The sequence below is a fragment of the Pelodiscus sinensis genome, chromosome Z, assembly GCF_052426305.1.
Source record: "Pelodiscus sinensis isolate ZL-2025 chromosome Z, ASM5242630v1, whole genome shotgun sequence".
In the NCBI taxonomy this organism is placed as follows: Eukaryota; Metazoa; Chordata; order Testudines; family Trionychidae; genus Pelodiscus; species Pelodiscus sinensis.
The window spans coordinates 8,563,534-8,580,176 of NC_143085.1; the positions used below are offsets into that span (position 1 = coordinate 8,563,534).

Genomic DNA, 16,643 nt, shown 5'->3' on the forward strand with positions numbered 1-16,643 from the left:
ACGGCTCTCTGTCCTCACCCCTCTGCTGGCCTCTTGCGCTGAGGCTGCAGGTCTGGCTCCCTCCACAAGTCAGAATTCACACTATCCCTTGCACTGTTGTCCTACGAACCGGGAACGGGGCAGGCTGCTCCCTCAGATCCGTAGATGCTACTGCAGAGCTGCTAACAGAGGAAGTGGAGGGTTTGGATCCCTGACTTGCCAGTGGACAGCCCTGGGTTCCCATCCTACCAACTTGGAGGCACACAAGTTATCCACCGGCTTTGCTGGATGCAGGGGCCTTTCCAAGAACAGCAGCACGGAGCTGGCATTTCTGGAACAGAGTGCTAAGCAAGGGGAAGAGCAAACCAGCACTTCCCCTTCTGCTACCTCTTCTTGGGACCAGGCAGAACCAGGAACAATATTGGAAATGTGGCATGAGCCACTTAGGAGCTGGCTGTGAGTGATGTTGAGAAGTTCTGCGAACCGTGCCTCAACTTCAGCAGGGCCGCTTGTGGAGTAAGACGCAAGCCAGTGTGACTGTGGGTGTTGCAGCATGTCTAGCAGTTAAAGCCTCTGACCTCTCTAGCGGCAGGTGCCATTCTCTCTCCTGCCGGGGTTTTGTTCCCGCAGAGCTGTGGGGCTTTTGATGGGGTTGTGCCTGTAAAATGCAAATCTCTAGAGTGTTATGCAAATTAGCAATCCCTTGGGAGGTTAGCTGGCAGGTGAAGGGTGCAATGTCGAAACTCTTCCGTGTTGAGTAATTGGTTGCCCTTTGTCTGCAGACAGGGCCCGCGGGGGCTTCGGGGTACAGGGTAGAGTGTGTCCGCTTGCTGTGTGCCAGCTGCTGTGAAATGCCTCTTCCCTTTTCTTCCAGAGCAAGCTGGTCAAGTACTTCAGCCGCCAGCTCTCATGCAAGAGGAAGGTGGCCCTGCAGGAGCGCAATGCCAAGCTGGAGGGCTTCCCTCAGCTCCTGCACTGGTTCCGCATCGTGGACATCCGCAAGGAGGTCATGGAGGTAAGGAGCGTGCACGGAGCCGTCGGTCTGGAGCTCCTGCCTCTTGCCTTCCCTGCAAGCACCATGCAGTTCCCTCCGTCCACTGCCTCACTGGTGCCTCTGTCCCTGCTTTCCTGAGCTCCCCCAACCCCTCCTGGATCCTTGTGTGCCAAGCCCTGCCTCCCCTTAGATCCTCGCTTTGAGCCAGCCGTCCCGCTGTCACCTTCATCCTCGGAGCAGGGTTTCTGGCTTCCTATGTATCCCAAGTGCAGTCCCGGGATGGAGTGGGATCACTCTCCAACCACAAGGGTGCAGGCGACTCGCATGGTCTCCTAGAGGGCCTTGTTCTCAGAGCACAGCAGGAGCCAGTGCTCCCGCTGGGCACAGCCTGGTCTCAGGGGGAAGAGTAGCTCCTGGCATTGAGCTCAGCAGAGAGGTTAAAAAAATCCCAACATATTGTGGAAAAGCCCAAACTCAGCCCCTGTCCTAGGCCATAGCGTTCCCCGTGCTGCATGCCCTGACACTCTTTCTCCTCCCCACGGACAAGCCTGTCACATTCGGTGAGGTGGAAATGCCCCTTAAGGCCTCCTTGTTGGACTGCCTAGGGGGCTGCTTGCCTGTGTTCGCTCTGATGGAGCTCGCCGTGGCAGCATGAGTGATGAGATGAGTTAGGCAGCCCAGGACGATCCCCTCTGAAACCATATGTATGTACACATGGCAGCTCGCCTCTCCCAGGCTTCTGCTGCTGTGTGACTACTTCTGTTTTCAGCTTGTTAGTTCAACCAGAGGTAGCGTGGGCACGTTGCCTCCTGCTGGCATTCCCACCAGCCAGCGCCCGTGCATGCTTGGAAAATGTCACTGAGCAGCAGTTAGGAAGGTCTAGGCCAGGGGTGTCCAAACTTTTTTCAGAGGGCCAGATTTGATGAAGTGAACATGCGTGAGGGCCGACCATTTTGCCCGACATTCTTTGAACCATTACAATTAAATGCAAATTAACTATTTTATGCAAAGTTTATTGCAAACAGCATACTTTTCATTTCGTCACATGGATGACAAATCTAAACAGGTGTTAAATCACTCTGCCTTTCATATCTGAAGGCCAAATGAAAAAAAATCCAGGAAGCTGAAATATGTCAGGAACATTGTAAAGTACATTACATATTATTGGCAATAAAGGGTGTCTGTCAACTTTTAAGTTCAAAAAATAGGAACAGGAACATAACACCAAGTATACATGTTGTGTCCAGATATATTTATAACTGATTTAGACCAACTGACATTAACTGAGATTTTACAATGTATTCATCTCAATACATATGGATTCGTTGGGGGCCATAAAAGATAGATATTGCCAAATTACCTGGGGGGCCGTATTAAACCGGAACACGGGCCGCAATTGGCCCGTGGGCCGGACTTTGGACATGCCTGGTCTAGGCTCAGGAAAAGCACAGTCTGAAATCACAGTGGGGCTAATGCCGTGCTTTGTCTTCCCGGAGTGGCGAGCCGCCATTGCTTAGAGCAGTTTCCTGGAGCTTATCGCCAGAGGGGGCCATCATGGTTGAGCCATGTGGCCTCCTGCATAGCCCGAGTTCGAGGACATCAGCCAGCCATTCCTGCATTGAGCTCTGTTACTTGGGGCTGAACGATACAGCGCAAGTTGTAGACATATTATAGAAGCTCCCTGTGGGTATGTCTACACTACAGCACTAATTCGAACTAACTTAGTTAAATTAGTTAATTCGAACTAAGCTAATTCGAATTAGCGCATCTAGACTTAAAAACTAGTTCGAATTAGCGTTTTGCTAATTCGAACTAGCATGTCCACACTGAGTGGACCCTGAACCGAGGTTAAGGATGGCCGGAAGCAGTGCCGGCAGGGCATCAGATTAGGACTTAGAGCGTGGAGCTGCTGCCTCAGGCTAGCCGAGGGCTGTGCTTAAAGGGACCCGACCCCCACCCCAGACAGACAGTTCTCAGGGGTGCCCCGCTTGCAAACCACTCCTGGCTTGGAGTGCCCTGAATGCCTACACTCGGCACATCACAGCACTCGGCCATCAGCCCAGCTGCACTCGCTGCAGGCTGCCATCCGGAGGGGGGTCAATCAAGGGGCTTCAAGAGAGCTTCCATCCTGAGGAGCCCGCAGAGCCACCCCAGTCCTCCCCATCGGGGGCTCGTACCCCATTCCTCCCTCACCTCCTTCCACTTACCCCTCCCTAGCCCCCCTTCCTGATGTACAAAATAAAGGACACGTGTGTTCAAAAATAGAAACTCTCTTTATTGAACAAAACTCAGGGAGACTGGAAAAGGAGGTGGGAGAGGGGAAGAGAGAGGGTGGGAGAGGGGAGGGCAACTACAATGATGAGGGGTTTGGAATAGGTCCCATATGAAGAGAGGCTAAAGAGACTGGGACTTTTCAGCTTAGAAAAGAGGAGACTGAGGGAGGATATGATAGAGGTCTATAAAAGCATGAGTGGTGTGGAGAGGGTGCATAAAGAAAAGTTCTTCATTAGTTCCCATGATAGAAGGACTAAAGGACACCAAATGAAATGAATGGATAGTAGGCTTCAAACTAACAACAGAAAGTTCTTCTTCACAAAGCAAATAGTCAACCTGTGGAACTCCTTGCTGCATGAGGCTGTGAAGGCTAGAACTAGAACAGAGTTTAAAGAGAAGTTAGATAAAGTCATGGAGGTTGGGTCCATGGAGTGCTATTAGCCAGGGGGTAGAAATGGTGTCCCTGGCCTCTGTTTGTGGAAGGCTGGAGAGGGATGGCACGAGACAAATGGCTTGGTCACTGTCTTCGGTCCATCCCCTCCAGGGTACCTAGGGTTTGCCGCTGTCGGCAGACAGGCTACTGGTCTTGATGGACCTTTGGTCTGACCCAGTATGGCTGTTCTAAGCTGAGGGCTCAGGGTCGGGGGTTTCAGTGGACCATCTTGATTTTCATGCAAACCTGCTCCTGGGTGGCCAGGCTGGCAGCTCTCCTGCCCTAGACGGCCACTTTCCTGTGCCTAGTGCGGAGGTCGTGGATGAGGTCCACGATGTCCGCACTAGACCAGGCGGGTGCCCGCCTCTTGCGTATCCGGGCAGGTTCCCAGGAGCCACCAGCCTGGTCCCGGGAAGAGGCGGAGGGCTGGGTGGCAGCGGGTGGCTGGCTCGAGCCGTGCCAGGTGCAGGGTCTGCTGGCTGGGTTCTTTAAGGGCTCCGGGGCCGGGATGGGGGCAGAAGAGTTTCCGTGGTGGTGCCCAGAGTGGCCACCAGGACAAGCTGGGGAGGGCTAGCCTCCCACTAGTTCGAATTAAGTGGCTACACAGCCCTTAATTCGAACTAGTTAATTCGAACTAGGCGTTAGTCCTCATTGAATGAGGTTTACCTAGTTCGAATTAAGCGCTCCGCTAGTTCGAATTAAGTTCGAACTAGCGGTTCGCGTGTGTAGTGCCTATTAAAGTTAATTCAAACTAACGTCTGTTAGTTCGAATTAACTTTGTAGTGTAGACATACCCTGTGAGTGCATCTTTCAGATGCATCCTTAAAAACCAGAGTTGTCCTGTCTTGCCTGGATGGAACCAAATACTTTAGGGCACCTGTGTTGGAACTCTGAGTGCTGGCTCGCCCCCGTGCAGAGGGAGCCCCGAGCTTCTGAGCCCCCTCTGCGAGGCTGTGTGTGGCCCATGACTGATTTTTTCAGTGGGTCAGTGGCCTCTGATAGTAAAACAGTTCTGCTTCCACTAGGGATGTTAAATATCAGTTAAATGAATAGCTGATTAACCTCATGAATTCTTATCGATTTGTCGACTATTCTATAGTCATCGGAGGTAGGATTGGCAGCCAGTGTGCTCCAGCCTCACGCCCGAGGAGTCCCCTACTACTCTGTGTAGCTGCCTCTGTATTAGAGGCAGCAGCATGGGGTGCCAGGCAGGAGCTGGTCCACAAGGGGAGCCAGTTTAAAAAGTAGCTCCCCTCACAGACCAGCTGTATGTCACCACATGCTGTTGCCTCTGATACAGAGGCAGCAGTATGGGGTGGCAGCAGCCCCTGACCAGGAGGAACTGGGGGCATAAGTTTTCAGACCTAGTGCAAGCCAAAACTCAGCCAGACTGCCTGCCTGGCTCCTAATACACTTTAAATGTGAAGCTGCAACGGGGCATGTGCCAGGACTAACCCAGCATGTGCCAGGACTGAGCCGGGCTGCTGGCAGCCTGCTGAAAAATGTACTGATGGGGAGAGGGGGGTGGGAAATGCCTGTAATGTATAGCTTTTGCTTATCGGTTAATCAGTTAATCGCCTACACTATTACATTCCTACCTTCCACATCCGCTCTATGGTCTTTGATCACTTGTCTTCTGCCTACCCAGCCCCAGGGCTTCCTCTCCTTCTGGTGGGGTGAGGACAAAGGTCATGCTGCTGCTGTCTCAGGCACTCCCCCTTTCTAAAGCCCCAGGTCCCCGTCACACCTTTTGAGTGCAGCAGCTCCAGCAAAGCAGGAAGCCCCAGGAAACAAGGTGGTGTAAGTGGAACAGCAAAAGGGCTATGCCGTTGGACCAGCTGCTGCCTCCAGGACAGAGCTGAATGCATGATTCTGTAAGGTGCTGAAGCCCTTTGCAAAAGGCACTGAGCCCTGCTAGAATCCAAGAACTCTCTCCCGTCCCCCCGCCCTCTGAGTCTCTGTCTCTAGCTCTGTCACTCACAAGCCTGTAGGAAACCAGCAGAGTTAGAAATGTCACGAGTCCCTGCAATATTTTTAATGCTTACACAGCACCTTGTGTGCAGAAAGCTTCCAGACCATATGTATGTAAAGGTGCTATGCACAGTGGGGAGAGGAAAGATTTTAGCCAAGGAGACTGGGAACAAAGCCCTACCTTGGGACATGCTTAGTGTGCTTTTGTATCCACCTGGGGCAGACGGGGCCTCGACCTTTAAGGCCTCATTGAAAAGATCAAGGCTCAGCAAACAGCAGGGAACTAATTTATTGGAAGGTTTGAACTAGCTCTGCTAGGATTTGAACCTGTGACTCCAGAGAGTTAAAGTAGTGAAAAATTCAATACCTCAGCCATGAAACCCCTCCATGGGGGAAAGCCACAGACTTAGGGTTAGCCTACCTCTGATCACGGGAGGCCCCAATGTGGCCTAAGTGCAGCTGAAGATAACAGAATCCTATTTACTATTTGGTTTAAACCTCTAGTCCCTGCTTTGTAATCCCTAATGGTATGTCTACACTACCACCCTAGTTCGAACTAGGGTGGTTAATGTAGGCAACCGAAGTTGCAAATGAAGCCCGGGATTTGAATTTCTCGGGCTTCATTTGCATCTTGCCGGGCGCCGCCATTTTTAAAGCCCCGCTAGTTCGGACTCCGTGCCCGCGGCTACACGCGGCACGGAGTAGGTAGTTCGGATTAGACTTCCTATTCTGAACTACCGGTACACCTCGTTCCACGAGGAGTAACGGTAGTTCGGAATAGGAAGCCTAATCCGAACTACCTACTCCGTGCCGCGTGTAGCCACGGGCACGGAGTCCGAACTAGCGGGGCTTTAAAAATGGCGGCGCCCGGCAAGATGCAAATGAAGATGCAAAATGCAACTTCGGTTGCCTAGTTCGAACTAGGGTGGTAGTGTAGACATACCCTAAGTGGGGTGTAATCCCCGCACTTTCTCTACCTGGAGTTTGTCATGCCTTTTGTCAGGGTATGTTAAACTGCAGTCTCCTGTTTGTCTGACGCTGTGTTGGCTTGCCTGGGGTCACTTATCACAGAGTCCCTGGTCTGCTGGGTTTCCCTAGTGTGGCCCATTTAGGCAATGTTTACCTAACCCTAAATATTCTGCATCTTTTGAGCATGCCTGTTATTTTGAAATATCACGGGCTTGCTATTCCCATGTCCGTGTAAACCTCATTCCACAGAGAGTAAGGGCCATTTCAGAATAGTGATTTATTTCAGAATAAGTGCTTTGTAGTCAGCACCACATTTCGAAGTAAGTTATTTTGAAATTGACTCAAAATAAACTGTCCATTATTGGATTTTAAAGGTCATTGCTGCATTCATGGGGGGGGGGTGCCCCAAAGGTCTATACAAAGGGGGCCATGTGAGGGGTCACATGAAAGCTTGTGTTCTACTGATTCTGTATATGCTATCCATGTACTTGTATAATATCTGTATGTGGAGTTATAAATATATACTCTGTGTTGATGTTGGAAAATTATCTGTCTGAGACAGAGCAATAGGCAAAGAATGTGGCTATGCTAATTAGCAAAGTACCAGGGACAATGAATCTCTAGGTGCCAATACACACCTGAGGAATGTGACTGATACCTGCAAACTAGCCAGAGTATAATGGCTGCCAGCATGTGAAACAGAGATAGGTCACTTGACCGTGTGACCTTCTCTGGCCAGGAGGATGCCAGGAGAGATAAGTGCCATATGGCACCCTCCATCTTCTCTTCAGTTCAGCTCCTGATCCCAGATGCAGCCTTGCAGGGAACAATGAGCCGGAAAGAACTGTGGACCCATCCTGACATAGGATGTACACTAGGGACTTATAAGATAGCAGTTTATAACATCTCTGCTAAGAGCCTGCGTTGAGAACTTGGTGATTCGATGCATGTAATGTATTCTCCTTAACAACCTTACTCTCAACCTCTTCTTTCTTCTGTTAATAAACCTTTAGATGTTAGATGCTAAAGGATTGGCTCAGTGTGGTCCTGTGGGTAAGATCCAGAGTGTAAATTGATTGGGACCTGTGGCTGGTTTCTTGGGACCGGAAGAACCTATTCGGGGTAGGTAAGATTGGGTTCTAAAACCCCTCACCTGTGTGTTAGGCCCAGGGCTGACTGGGGCATAGGAAGCGCTGGGGTGTCAGAGGGATTTTGCTCATGAGACTTTCTGGCTGGCAAGATTGGCAGCTGAAGTGCTCGGTGTGACCCGTTTGTGGCCTATTTGGGAAAGGTCTCTGATCTAGGGCTATCAGGAGCCCTGAGTTTTGAGCAATTCGCCCTGAGCGGACGCCCTCAGCAGTGCCCAGACCCGACCCGGTCTGTCACAGAGGCGTATTGCTCAAAACTCAGGGCTCCTTACAGCCCCAGACTGGAGACCTTTCCCAAATAGGCCACAAACTGATCACACCGAGAGCTTCATCTGCCAATCTGGCCAGCCAGAAGCCTCATGAGCAAAACCCCTCTGACGCCTCAGGGTCCATCACATAAGCTACACAATTTGCGTAGCTCAAATTGCATGGCTTATTTTGAGCTCCAGGTGCAGTCTAGATGCACCCTGAGGGACTTCTTTGTTGCTACCTCCATGCGGTGACCTGACCACACCACTCCCAGAACCCTAATTAGCAAGTCTGCTTTGCCCACATACAACATCTGCCCCTTCCTGTCCAGGCACCATCACAGGCCTGATGTGCTCTGGAGTGCCCTGGCTCTGTCATGGCCAGCAGGAGCTGTGGATTTTCAGGCCTCTGGCAAGCTGGCCATTGTCATGGGGTGACTTGACTTGTGAGGCTGTGTCTGCACTACAGCTGGCAGGGAGCCGTCAGGTCCAGCCAGACAGGCCTGGGTTACTGGGGCTCAAGCTAGCAGGATAAATTAGTAATATGGATGTTGTGGCTTCCTACCCACATGACTCCCACACACACAGCTGGGTTTAGGGTGTGAGTGTGAGCAAAGGGTGAGTGTGTGTGTGTGTCTAGCCTGGGCTGGCTGGGGAGGCCTGCTCTCCCCTGCAGTGGAGGTGTACCTAAAGTGCCTCTGGAAGCTGAATAAAGGGGGAGCCTGATTAGGGGAGTCCAAATTGTAACTGGTGGTTGAAGAACCCCTGGAGGGCTTTCTGCGCATGCTCTGTGCTACTTGGGGTGGGTGTGGCCAAGTGGAGAGCGAGTTTAGGAAGGGGAATGGAAGGTAGGCAAGGGAAGAAGGCCAGGGGTGAGGACATGATGGATTTTCTCTCTGGGAGAATGGGTTGGGGGCAGACCTAGTGTGGGGGAACAGATGCAGGAGACGGGAGCAACGCCTGCAGTAAGCCTTGGAAAAGGGCTGGAACGCTAGGGAAACCAATGCTCAGAGTCAGGGGCTGGCAGAAAGTGCAACAAGCAGTGTCTAGGTGCTCCCAGGGCTGTGGGATCCTGAAGAGGCAGGGAGAAGCCGGGTGAGGAGATGAGAGATCCCAAACCCAGTGGTGGTGAAACTAGTAGAAAGTTTTGGACAGGATGAAGCTAGTTGTCCATGCTGAATCCAGGCTGTGTCCAGTCCAGAACACAGTCTAACTGTTACAGCAGGGAACTAGGCATCAGGAATCCTGTGTTCCCATTCCTGAGCCCACCTGTGGCGTGGTACGCGGAAGGCAGAGCGGTACGCGGCAGACAGCATGCTCAGAACTGCTGTACCTCTCCCTTTGCCTTCTCACGCCTGGGAATGAGCACTCTTAGCTCGCTCGGGGGGAGCTGTCGCTCTTCGGCCTCCCAGCTCACAGGCAAGTCACTTCGCTGCTGTGTGCCCCACTGTCTTGGTGGGTGAAATAAGGTTGGGGTACTCAGCCAGCTTCTCAAGGCAGCAGTGCAGGCTTTCTAGAGGCCAGGCTTTCTGGATAGAGAAGTTGTGTGTTTGAGCCATTCAAACACACAACTTTGTGTGGGGGAGGGATAGTTCAGTGGTTTGAGCATTGGCTTGCTTAAACCCAAGGTTGTGAGTTTAATCCTTGTGGAGGCCATTTGGGGCAAAAATTTGTCAGGGATGGTACTTGGTCCCCCTGTGAAGGCAGGGGACTGGACTGGATGACCTTTCAAGGTCCCTTCCAGTTCTAGGAGATAGGCAATCTCCATTAATAATATTTTTATTAACAGGTTCTGTGGCAGTGGTGGGGAGGGCTTGGCACTGGAGAGATTGCAAACGTGCAGAAAAGAGGAGCAAGCTATTTTCCCAACTCTTCCCCATGAAAGTGGATTTGTAGGCAGATGGATGCCTATCACCAAAGGTTCCACCAGGGGGTGGAATTGCTCCACTAAAGGTCTGTTCCGCACAGAGCTGAGGGCTATCGTGAACACTGTACCGCAGAACAGAGGGATTTCTCAAGGTTTCCCAAATGCTGGGCTGCATATTCAGGGACATGGTGTCTCTGCAGTACCATAGCAGATAGAGGCAGCCCTGTCTAGTGGTTAGGGCCCAGGAGCTGTAAATAGGACCCTTGGGAGATGTCAGTCTCCCTCAGGGGCTTGAAATACATGAAAACGAATGGGAAACCATTGGCAAATATTATTCTAACTATGCTTTATAGGCCAGGTCTGCCTGACTGGAGCAGCCTACCAAAGAAATGGCAGGCTGGCCTAGAATTCATTCCCCAGGTAATACCAGAGGCACGGCTAGATGAAGGGAATTAACAGGAGTGTTGTGAGCAAGACACGAGAAGTCATTCTTCTGCTCTAATCTGCACTGGTTAGGCCTCAGTTGGAGTATTGTGTCCACTTCTGGGCACCTCATTTCAAGAAGGATATGGAGAAGTTGGAGAGGGTCCAGAGAAGAGCAACAAGAATGATGAAAGGTCTAGAGAACATGACCTATGAGGGAAGGCTGAAAGAATTGGGCTTGTTTAGTTTAGAAAAGAGAAGACTGAGGGGGGACAGGATAGCAGTTTTCAGGTATCTAAAAGGGTGTCATAAGGAGGAGGGAGAAAACTTATTCATCTTGGCCTCTGAGGATAGAACAAGAAGCAATGAGCTTAAACTGCAGCAAGGGAGGTTTAGGTTGGACATTAGGAAAAAGTTCCTAACTGTCAGGGTGGTTAAACACTGGAATAAATTGCCCAGGGAGGTTATGGAATCCCCATCTCTGGAGATATTTAAGAGTAGGTTAGATAAAAGTCTATCAGGGATGGTCTAGACAGTATTTGGTCCTGCCATGGGGGTAGGGGACTGGACTTGGTGACCTCTCGAGGTCCCTTCCAGTCCTAGTATTCTATGATTCTATGAATCCAGAGTCCTGGCACGTGATGAGGTGGGGCCTCCCTCATACCCATCACTTGGAGTTGCCCCTTTCCCCTCTCAGAGGCCTGGCTAGAGGCATGGGATCTCCAGTCTCCTCCTAGGAGTGACAGCTGGGCCCTCATTCCACTGAAGAGAAGTTGTGATGAGCAGGGATCCATTCTCTCCCAGATAGACAGAGGGTCTTGCCTCAGCAGCTGGAGGGTGTCTACTTGCTGCTTCCCTGCCCCAGAGTTCTTAGTTAAGGTGGTGTGGGTGTGGTTCTCAGGGTAGTAGGTCTGGAAGTTGACACTATATTGAGGTGCAGAGGGCAGTTCACACCTCTCCCAGCTATTGTTTCAGGCTCTTAGCAGACTCAGGGGGACAGGAGTGTATCAGTTACACTCAAGTCACATTTTCAGGCTTTGAATCTGAAGGCTAGAAACTTTTCTGTTAAAGTGAAAACAGTTAAAGTGATGCAGTCATGACAGCAGGCGCTGCAGCTGTAGGAGTGGGGCCAGCCCAGGCACACATGTCAGCTTCAAGGTCCCTGGAGTAGGGTCAAGAACTGAACTTCTCAAAGTCGGGGTTGAGTTTAGCTTCTCTTCTAAACGCTCTTCTGTTCTGAACCAGCTGGAGCAGCCAGGCAGAGCCCCATGTTACAATGGAATCCAACATAGTACTGTGACTTTCATGCTGTGCAGTCCCAGGGCGCTTGCTTTGTTAGGAGCTACTGCTCTTGTAGGGCCCATCCAGCAAGGTGCTAAACACTCACAGCTCCCATTGGCCACAGAGTGAGCTAGGCCCACTGTGCACCCTGCTGCATGGGACCCCAATGTGCTGTAGTTGCTTAGCCATTAGAGAGAAATGTGCCTCTTAGCACGTCCTTGCTTGGGCAGGTGTTCATGCTCTTGCTCGCTCTCTCTTGCTCTCTCTCCTTTGCAAGGGTGGGTCAGTGTTTCAGAGGTGTGGGTTCTAAGGCACCAGACCAGGGTCACATGGCGAGTCATTGGCTGCATGTGAAACAGAATCCAGGTCTTCTGGATTCTAGGGATGTGAAAGGTTAATCACACTTAACAGCTGATGCTTACTTTAACCAAGGGGGGCTGCTCCAACCCTTCAGGGCCCACTGTGCTTCAGGTGTTCGGAGGAGCCCCTGTCCATGGCGGGTTCATGGGGGTCACAGGCCGGGGTGCTCCAGCTGTGCTGGAGCAGCCCCTGCCAGCAGCAGAGGTGGTGGTAGAGGGCAGTCTCCCTTAATGGGTTAACCGGTTAAACTTCACGTTTAACTGGTTAACCAATTATATGGGATTTTACATCCCTACTGGATTTCAGACAGGGCTGCAATAGCTCAGAGTGCTCAACAAGTTACAAGCTGCTTTGGTTACCATGCTGGTGTCTGCCCAGCCTCTTCCCTCAGTGGGCTAGGGAGGGGTTTCACTTTTGCCAGGACAGTAACCTGAGACAGAAAGGGGAGAACTTAGTATCCTATGTATATAAGATCAGAAAGCAACTGTTTGGCTCTGTATATTTTTCCAAGGCAATACACCTTTTCCTCATCCTGAAACGTCCTTCTCAGGAAATCTATCAATGTAGCTGTGGTTGCCACAGAGATAGGAGTGGATAGGTTTCTTCCTATGTGCACATAACAATCTATATTCTATAATATAATAGCTAATCCCTACTCCTCACTAGTCCATAGGGAAATCACACGTTTACTTGGAGTGTATTTTTCAGCTACTGGAGTTCTCGGTGTGAGTGGGGGTCCTGGTAAACAACATGAAACAAAACTGGAACTCAAGTTGTGTGGAATTCTGGAGTGCCAGTAGGTTTGTTTCTGAAATGCTCCTCTGTAGGAAGGTCAATGATTCCATGTCATGACATGGGGTAAGCTTTTGCATCTCTGTTTCCTGACACTGAATTGCAGTCAGCTCATAGTATGCTTCTTCTTCCCTCATTCTTTTACTATCTTCGTGTCTCTAGGAAATCACCCCTGGTCAGTTGAGCCTAGAGGATCTTCTGGAAATGACGGATGACCAGGTCTGTGAGACGGTGGAGAAGTTTGGGGCCAACAGTGAGGAGTGTGCCCGTCTGAATGCCTCCCTTTCCTGCCTCAGGAGTGTCCACAAATCAGGTGAGGAAGAGCTGATAGAGGCAAGAAGAGGGTGGGGGGAAGAAGCGACTAGTCGAGGGACTAGTCGACTATCTGATATGCTTATGCTAATCAGATAGTTGACTAGTTGCTTACATCCCCTGGGCAAACTGCCTGTCACAACCCCCTCCTGCCCTAGGTCACATTCCAAAACCCTGCACCCTAGACCCCTACCCTAGGTCACAACTGCCTCCCTCCCAGACCCAGACCCACTCTCCCTTCTGCACCCCAATCTCTTCTCCCAAGCTCCCTGTTGCACCCAACCTCCACCTCGGACTCCTCTATTAATATCATGGAAGAGTGCGGCCTTTGGCCACTTTCCAAAATCTTAGAGTGCCCTGCCCATCAAAAATTATTGCCCACCCCTAGTGTAAGCGGAAGAAGGAACGATTTCACTGTAAGGCAACATGCTTTATTTAGCCGCATCAGTCTTGGGTAAAACCTCCTTCCTCTGTCCAGCAGAGGGCACCAGAGGTCCTTGAGACCGCCAAGTCCTGTTCTGTAAGGATGCAACACTGGTGCCTTCGGCATCCACAGCAGGTTGACACCAGAGTGGTTTTGCTGAGGCTGATAGAATTGCTGGGCCCCGGGGCAAGGTGGGGCCCTCAAGCTCTGTACTCCTGGAAGGGGTGGGTTCTTGGGTAGAGCTGAAGGGGCAGGGTAGGGGCAGCCCCAGCTTTAAGGGGCAACACTCCGCACACGAAAGTTTTGACGGGGCCCCGGCAGCCAAAATTTTTTGTTGAGCAAAAAAAAAAAAAAAACCCACCGCACACGCACACACACAAAAAATGAGTCACAAACCCTTTAAAACCAGGGAAGCCACTGTGCTCCTCCTCCGGGGCCAACGCCCCCTCTCGCAGTGCGCACGGCACGCCACAGAGCTGTGGGAGGGGAGCAGACAGCATGGGGCCCTTTTAGGCGTGGGGCCTGATTCGGGGGAATCGGTCGAATCGGCCTAAAGCCGGCCCTGTAAGGGTCTATTTAATTGTGGTGAGACAGCCGGTCTCAGGATGGAGCCTGAACTCCGGTGCCCTCCCAGCTCGCAGGATCCTAGAGCCTGGGCTCCAGCCAGAGCTGGAGCCGGAGCCGGAGCTGGAGCTGGAGCCGTCTAGATGGCAGTGAAAGCACCAGAGCCCAAATCAGCTGGCACGGGCCAGCCCTGGGTTTTGAGTGCAGTGTGAACTAAGGGCCACGCGCTGCTGTACATGACGCCTCTTGAGCTCCTGCTGTCATTGGCATGTAGGATGTTCATGGGGGTGGGCCTGGAAGGAGGGGGCCCCATTGGGATGGTTAACCACTGCACCCCTTTTAACAGCAATGGATATCCTTGTGTTGGGATAAAGGCTCTCCTTCCCTGCAGCCCAGCTGCTCTTTGACTGTGGCCTACAGCCAGGTCTGACCTGTCAGGCCAGTCCTGTGACTGGACACACCACCTGTAAATTCACTCCCAGGACTTTTGTAGGAAGTGAACCTGCCCCGGTGATGTAGCAGTGCCCGTGCAAGCCCAGTGCGTGGAAGTGTTGCACCAGCATGAAGTGGGATTTAGATTTAGAATCTAGGGATGTTAAATTTAGATTAATTAACTAATCAAATAGTCAAAGGGATTTCCATTGACTATTCAATTAGTCGATCAGGTCACCTCTGTCTTTGAACTGTAGCAGGGCTCCTGTTACATTTCAAAAGCAGAAGCCCCGCAGGAAGCATGGGACCAACAGAAGACTCCCCCGCTGGTCCTGTGCCCCCTGTAGCGCCTCAGCTTTTGAAATGTACAAGAGCTCTAGAGGGGCTCTTGTACATTTCAAAAGTAGAATCACAGCGGAACTGGCGTGAATGGAGACTGTTTCAGTCCCCACTCATGCCATTTCCCGCTGTGCTTCTACCTCCCCTTCTTACCCCCATGGAGATGGTTCTGGGGGAAACTGGTTTTTAAGCCAGCTCCCCCCAGCACCAGTTACTGCTCCTTCTCTCTGATAGAGGCAGCAAGAGGCAAGGGGGAACGACTAATCACATCACTAGTTGACTAGTCGCTTACATCCCTAGGGCTACGTCTAGACTGGCATGATTTTCCGGAAATGCTTTCCATTAAAAGCATTTTCAGAACAGAGTGTCTAGATTGGCACGGACGCTTTTCCACAAAAGCACTTTTTGCGGAAAAGCGTCCATGGCCAATCTAGACGTGCTTTTGCGCAAAAAAGTCCCAATTGCTATTTTCGCGATTGGGGCTTTTTTGTGGAAAACAAATCTCAGCTGTCTGCACTGGCCCTTTTGTGCAAAAGTTTTGCGCAAAAGGGACTTTTGCCCGAACGGGAGCAGCATAGTATTTCCGCAAGCAGCACTGATTTCAGACAGTAGGAAGTCAGTGTTCTTGAGGAAATTCAAGTGGCCAGTGTAGACAGCTGGCAAGTTTTTCCAGAAAAGCGGCTGATTTTCGGGAAAACTGGCCAGTCTAGACACAGCCTAGGTGTTTCTTACCTGGTTAATTGCTGAATGAGACTGCACTGGGGGCAAAGCCCCGCTTTGCTTGATAAGGCTGCATTGCTGAAATCTTGCTGTGTGCTGGTGCACTTAGGAGGATGTACTGATATAGGTGCATATAGGTGAACATCCTATAACAACATACTCATGCGGAGCCCTCTCCTCTCCCTCTAATCTGCCCAAGTCTAAGTGAGATTCAGCCAACGTTGTCAAAGATGAACTCCTGTCTGACATTTCCCACCAAGCACAAATCGCTTTACCAGGGTTAACTCCCTAAATCCAAGCCTCTCTCGTATCTCTACCCTCCTTCCCTTTGGCATTTTTGCTAATTCTTCCCGATATTTGTCCAACTGTATTGATTCTTCTCCTTGGAGCCCACTGCTGGACTTGAAATGTAAAAGGCTCCCACATTGCCTTTGTTTAAATACCTTCTGCTTTTAAAGCTTTCTGCAAACAAACACCATTCGCCTTCAGGGAAAGCACTGAGCCCAGAAAATAGCAAGGAGGCTGTCCATGTGTTCCGGTCTCTGTGTTCTCTGGATGCTCCTGATCCATGCCGCACATGGGGAGCAGATGTAAGAAGCATCAAGCAAATGATGTCACTGCAACAGAATACATGTGGGAACTACTCAGTGTCCTTTGCTTCTTAGGATCCGGGGAAGGTACCTATGCACATCCCACCCCTGTAGTTTGACTGGGCAGCTTCCCTTCCTTGTCTGGTCTGTTTAGATTCTAAGCTCTTTAGGAGAGGGACAGTTATTAATGAGGTACAATTCTTTGCATGTACAGCCCTTTACCCCAGCAGTGCAGCATGGCTGGGATACTGGTTGGAGCCCCTGGGGCTACCGAAATACCAACAATAACTGTGGACGAGGATTTCAGCTGTTGGAAAAGTCAAAGGGCAGATATTTTATTTTACAGGGAATGTCTTTCTGATCTTACCTTTGTACCTTCCTCATACAGCCCCCATTAAACCTCCCTCTGTTTCTTGTGACCTTCTCCCAGAGTACCTTGCGTTGGCCTGACCTCTCCACTCCAGGCAGGAGGGTGTCCAGCCAGCACCATGTAGACATAGCTCACCCCCCGATAGGTACAAGC

At 51.0% G+C, this 16,643-nt stretch overlaps 1 protein-coding gene across 1 annotated transcript in view; it reads left to right on the forward strand.

Moving 5' to 3' along the window:
• Nucleotides 1-16,643, forward strand: part of KSR2 (kinase suppressor of ras 2) — a 78,572-nt gene that overhangs the window by 37,014 nt on the left and 24,915 nt on the right. The window contains exons 2-3 of the mRNA XM_089775313.1: nucleotides 854-994; nucleotides 12,902-13,052. Coding sequence (XP_089631439.1) covers nucleotides 854-994; nucleotides 12,902-13,052 — 292 coding nt within the window. The remainder of the gene's footprint in view (nucleotides 1-853; nucleotides 995-12,901; nucleotides 13,053-16,643) is intronic.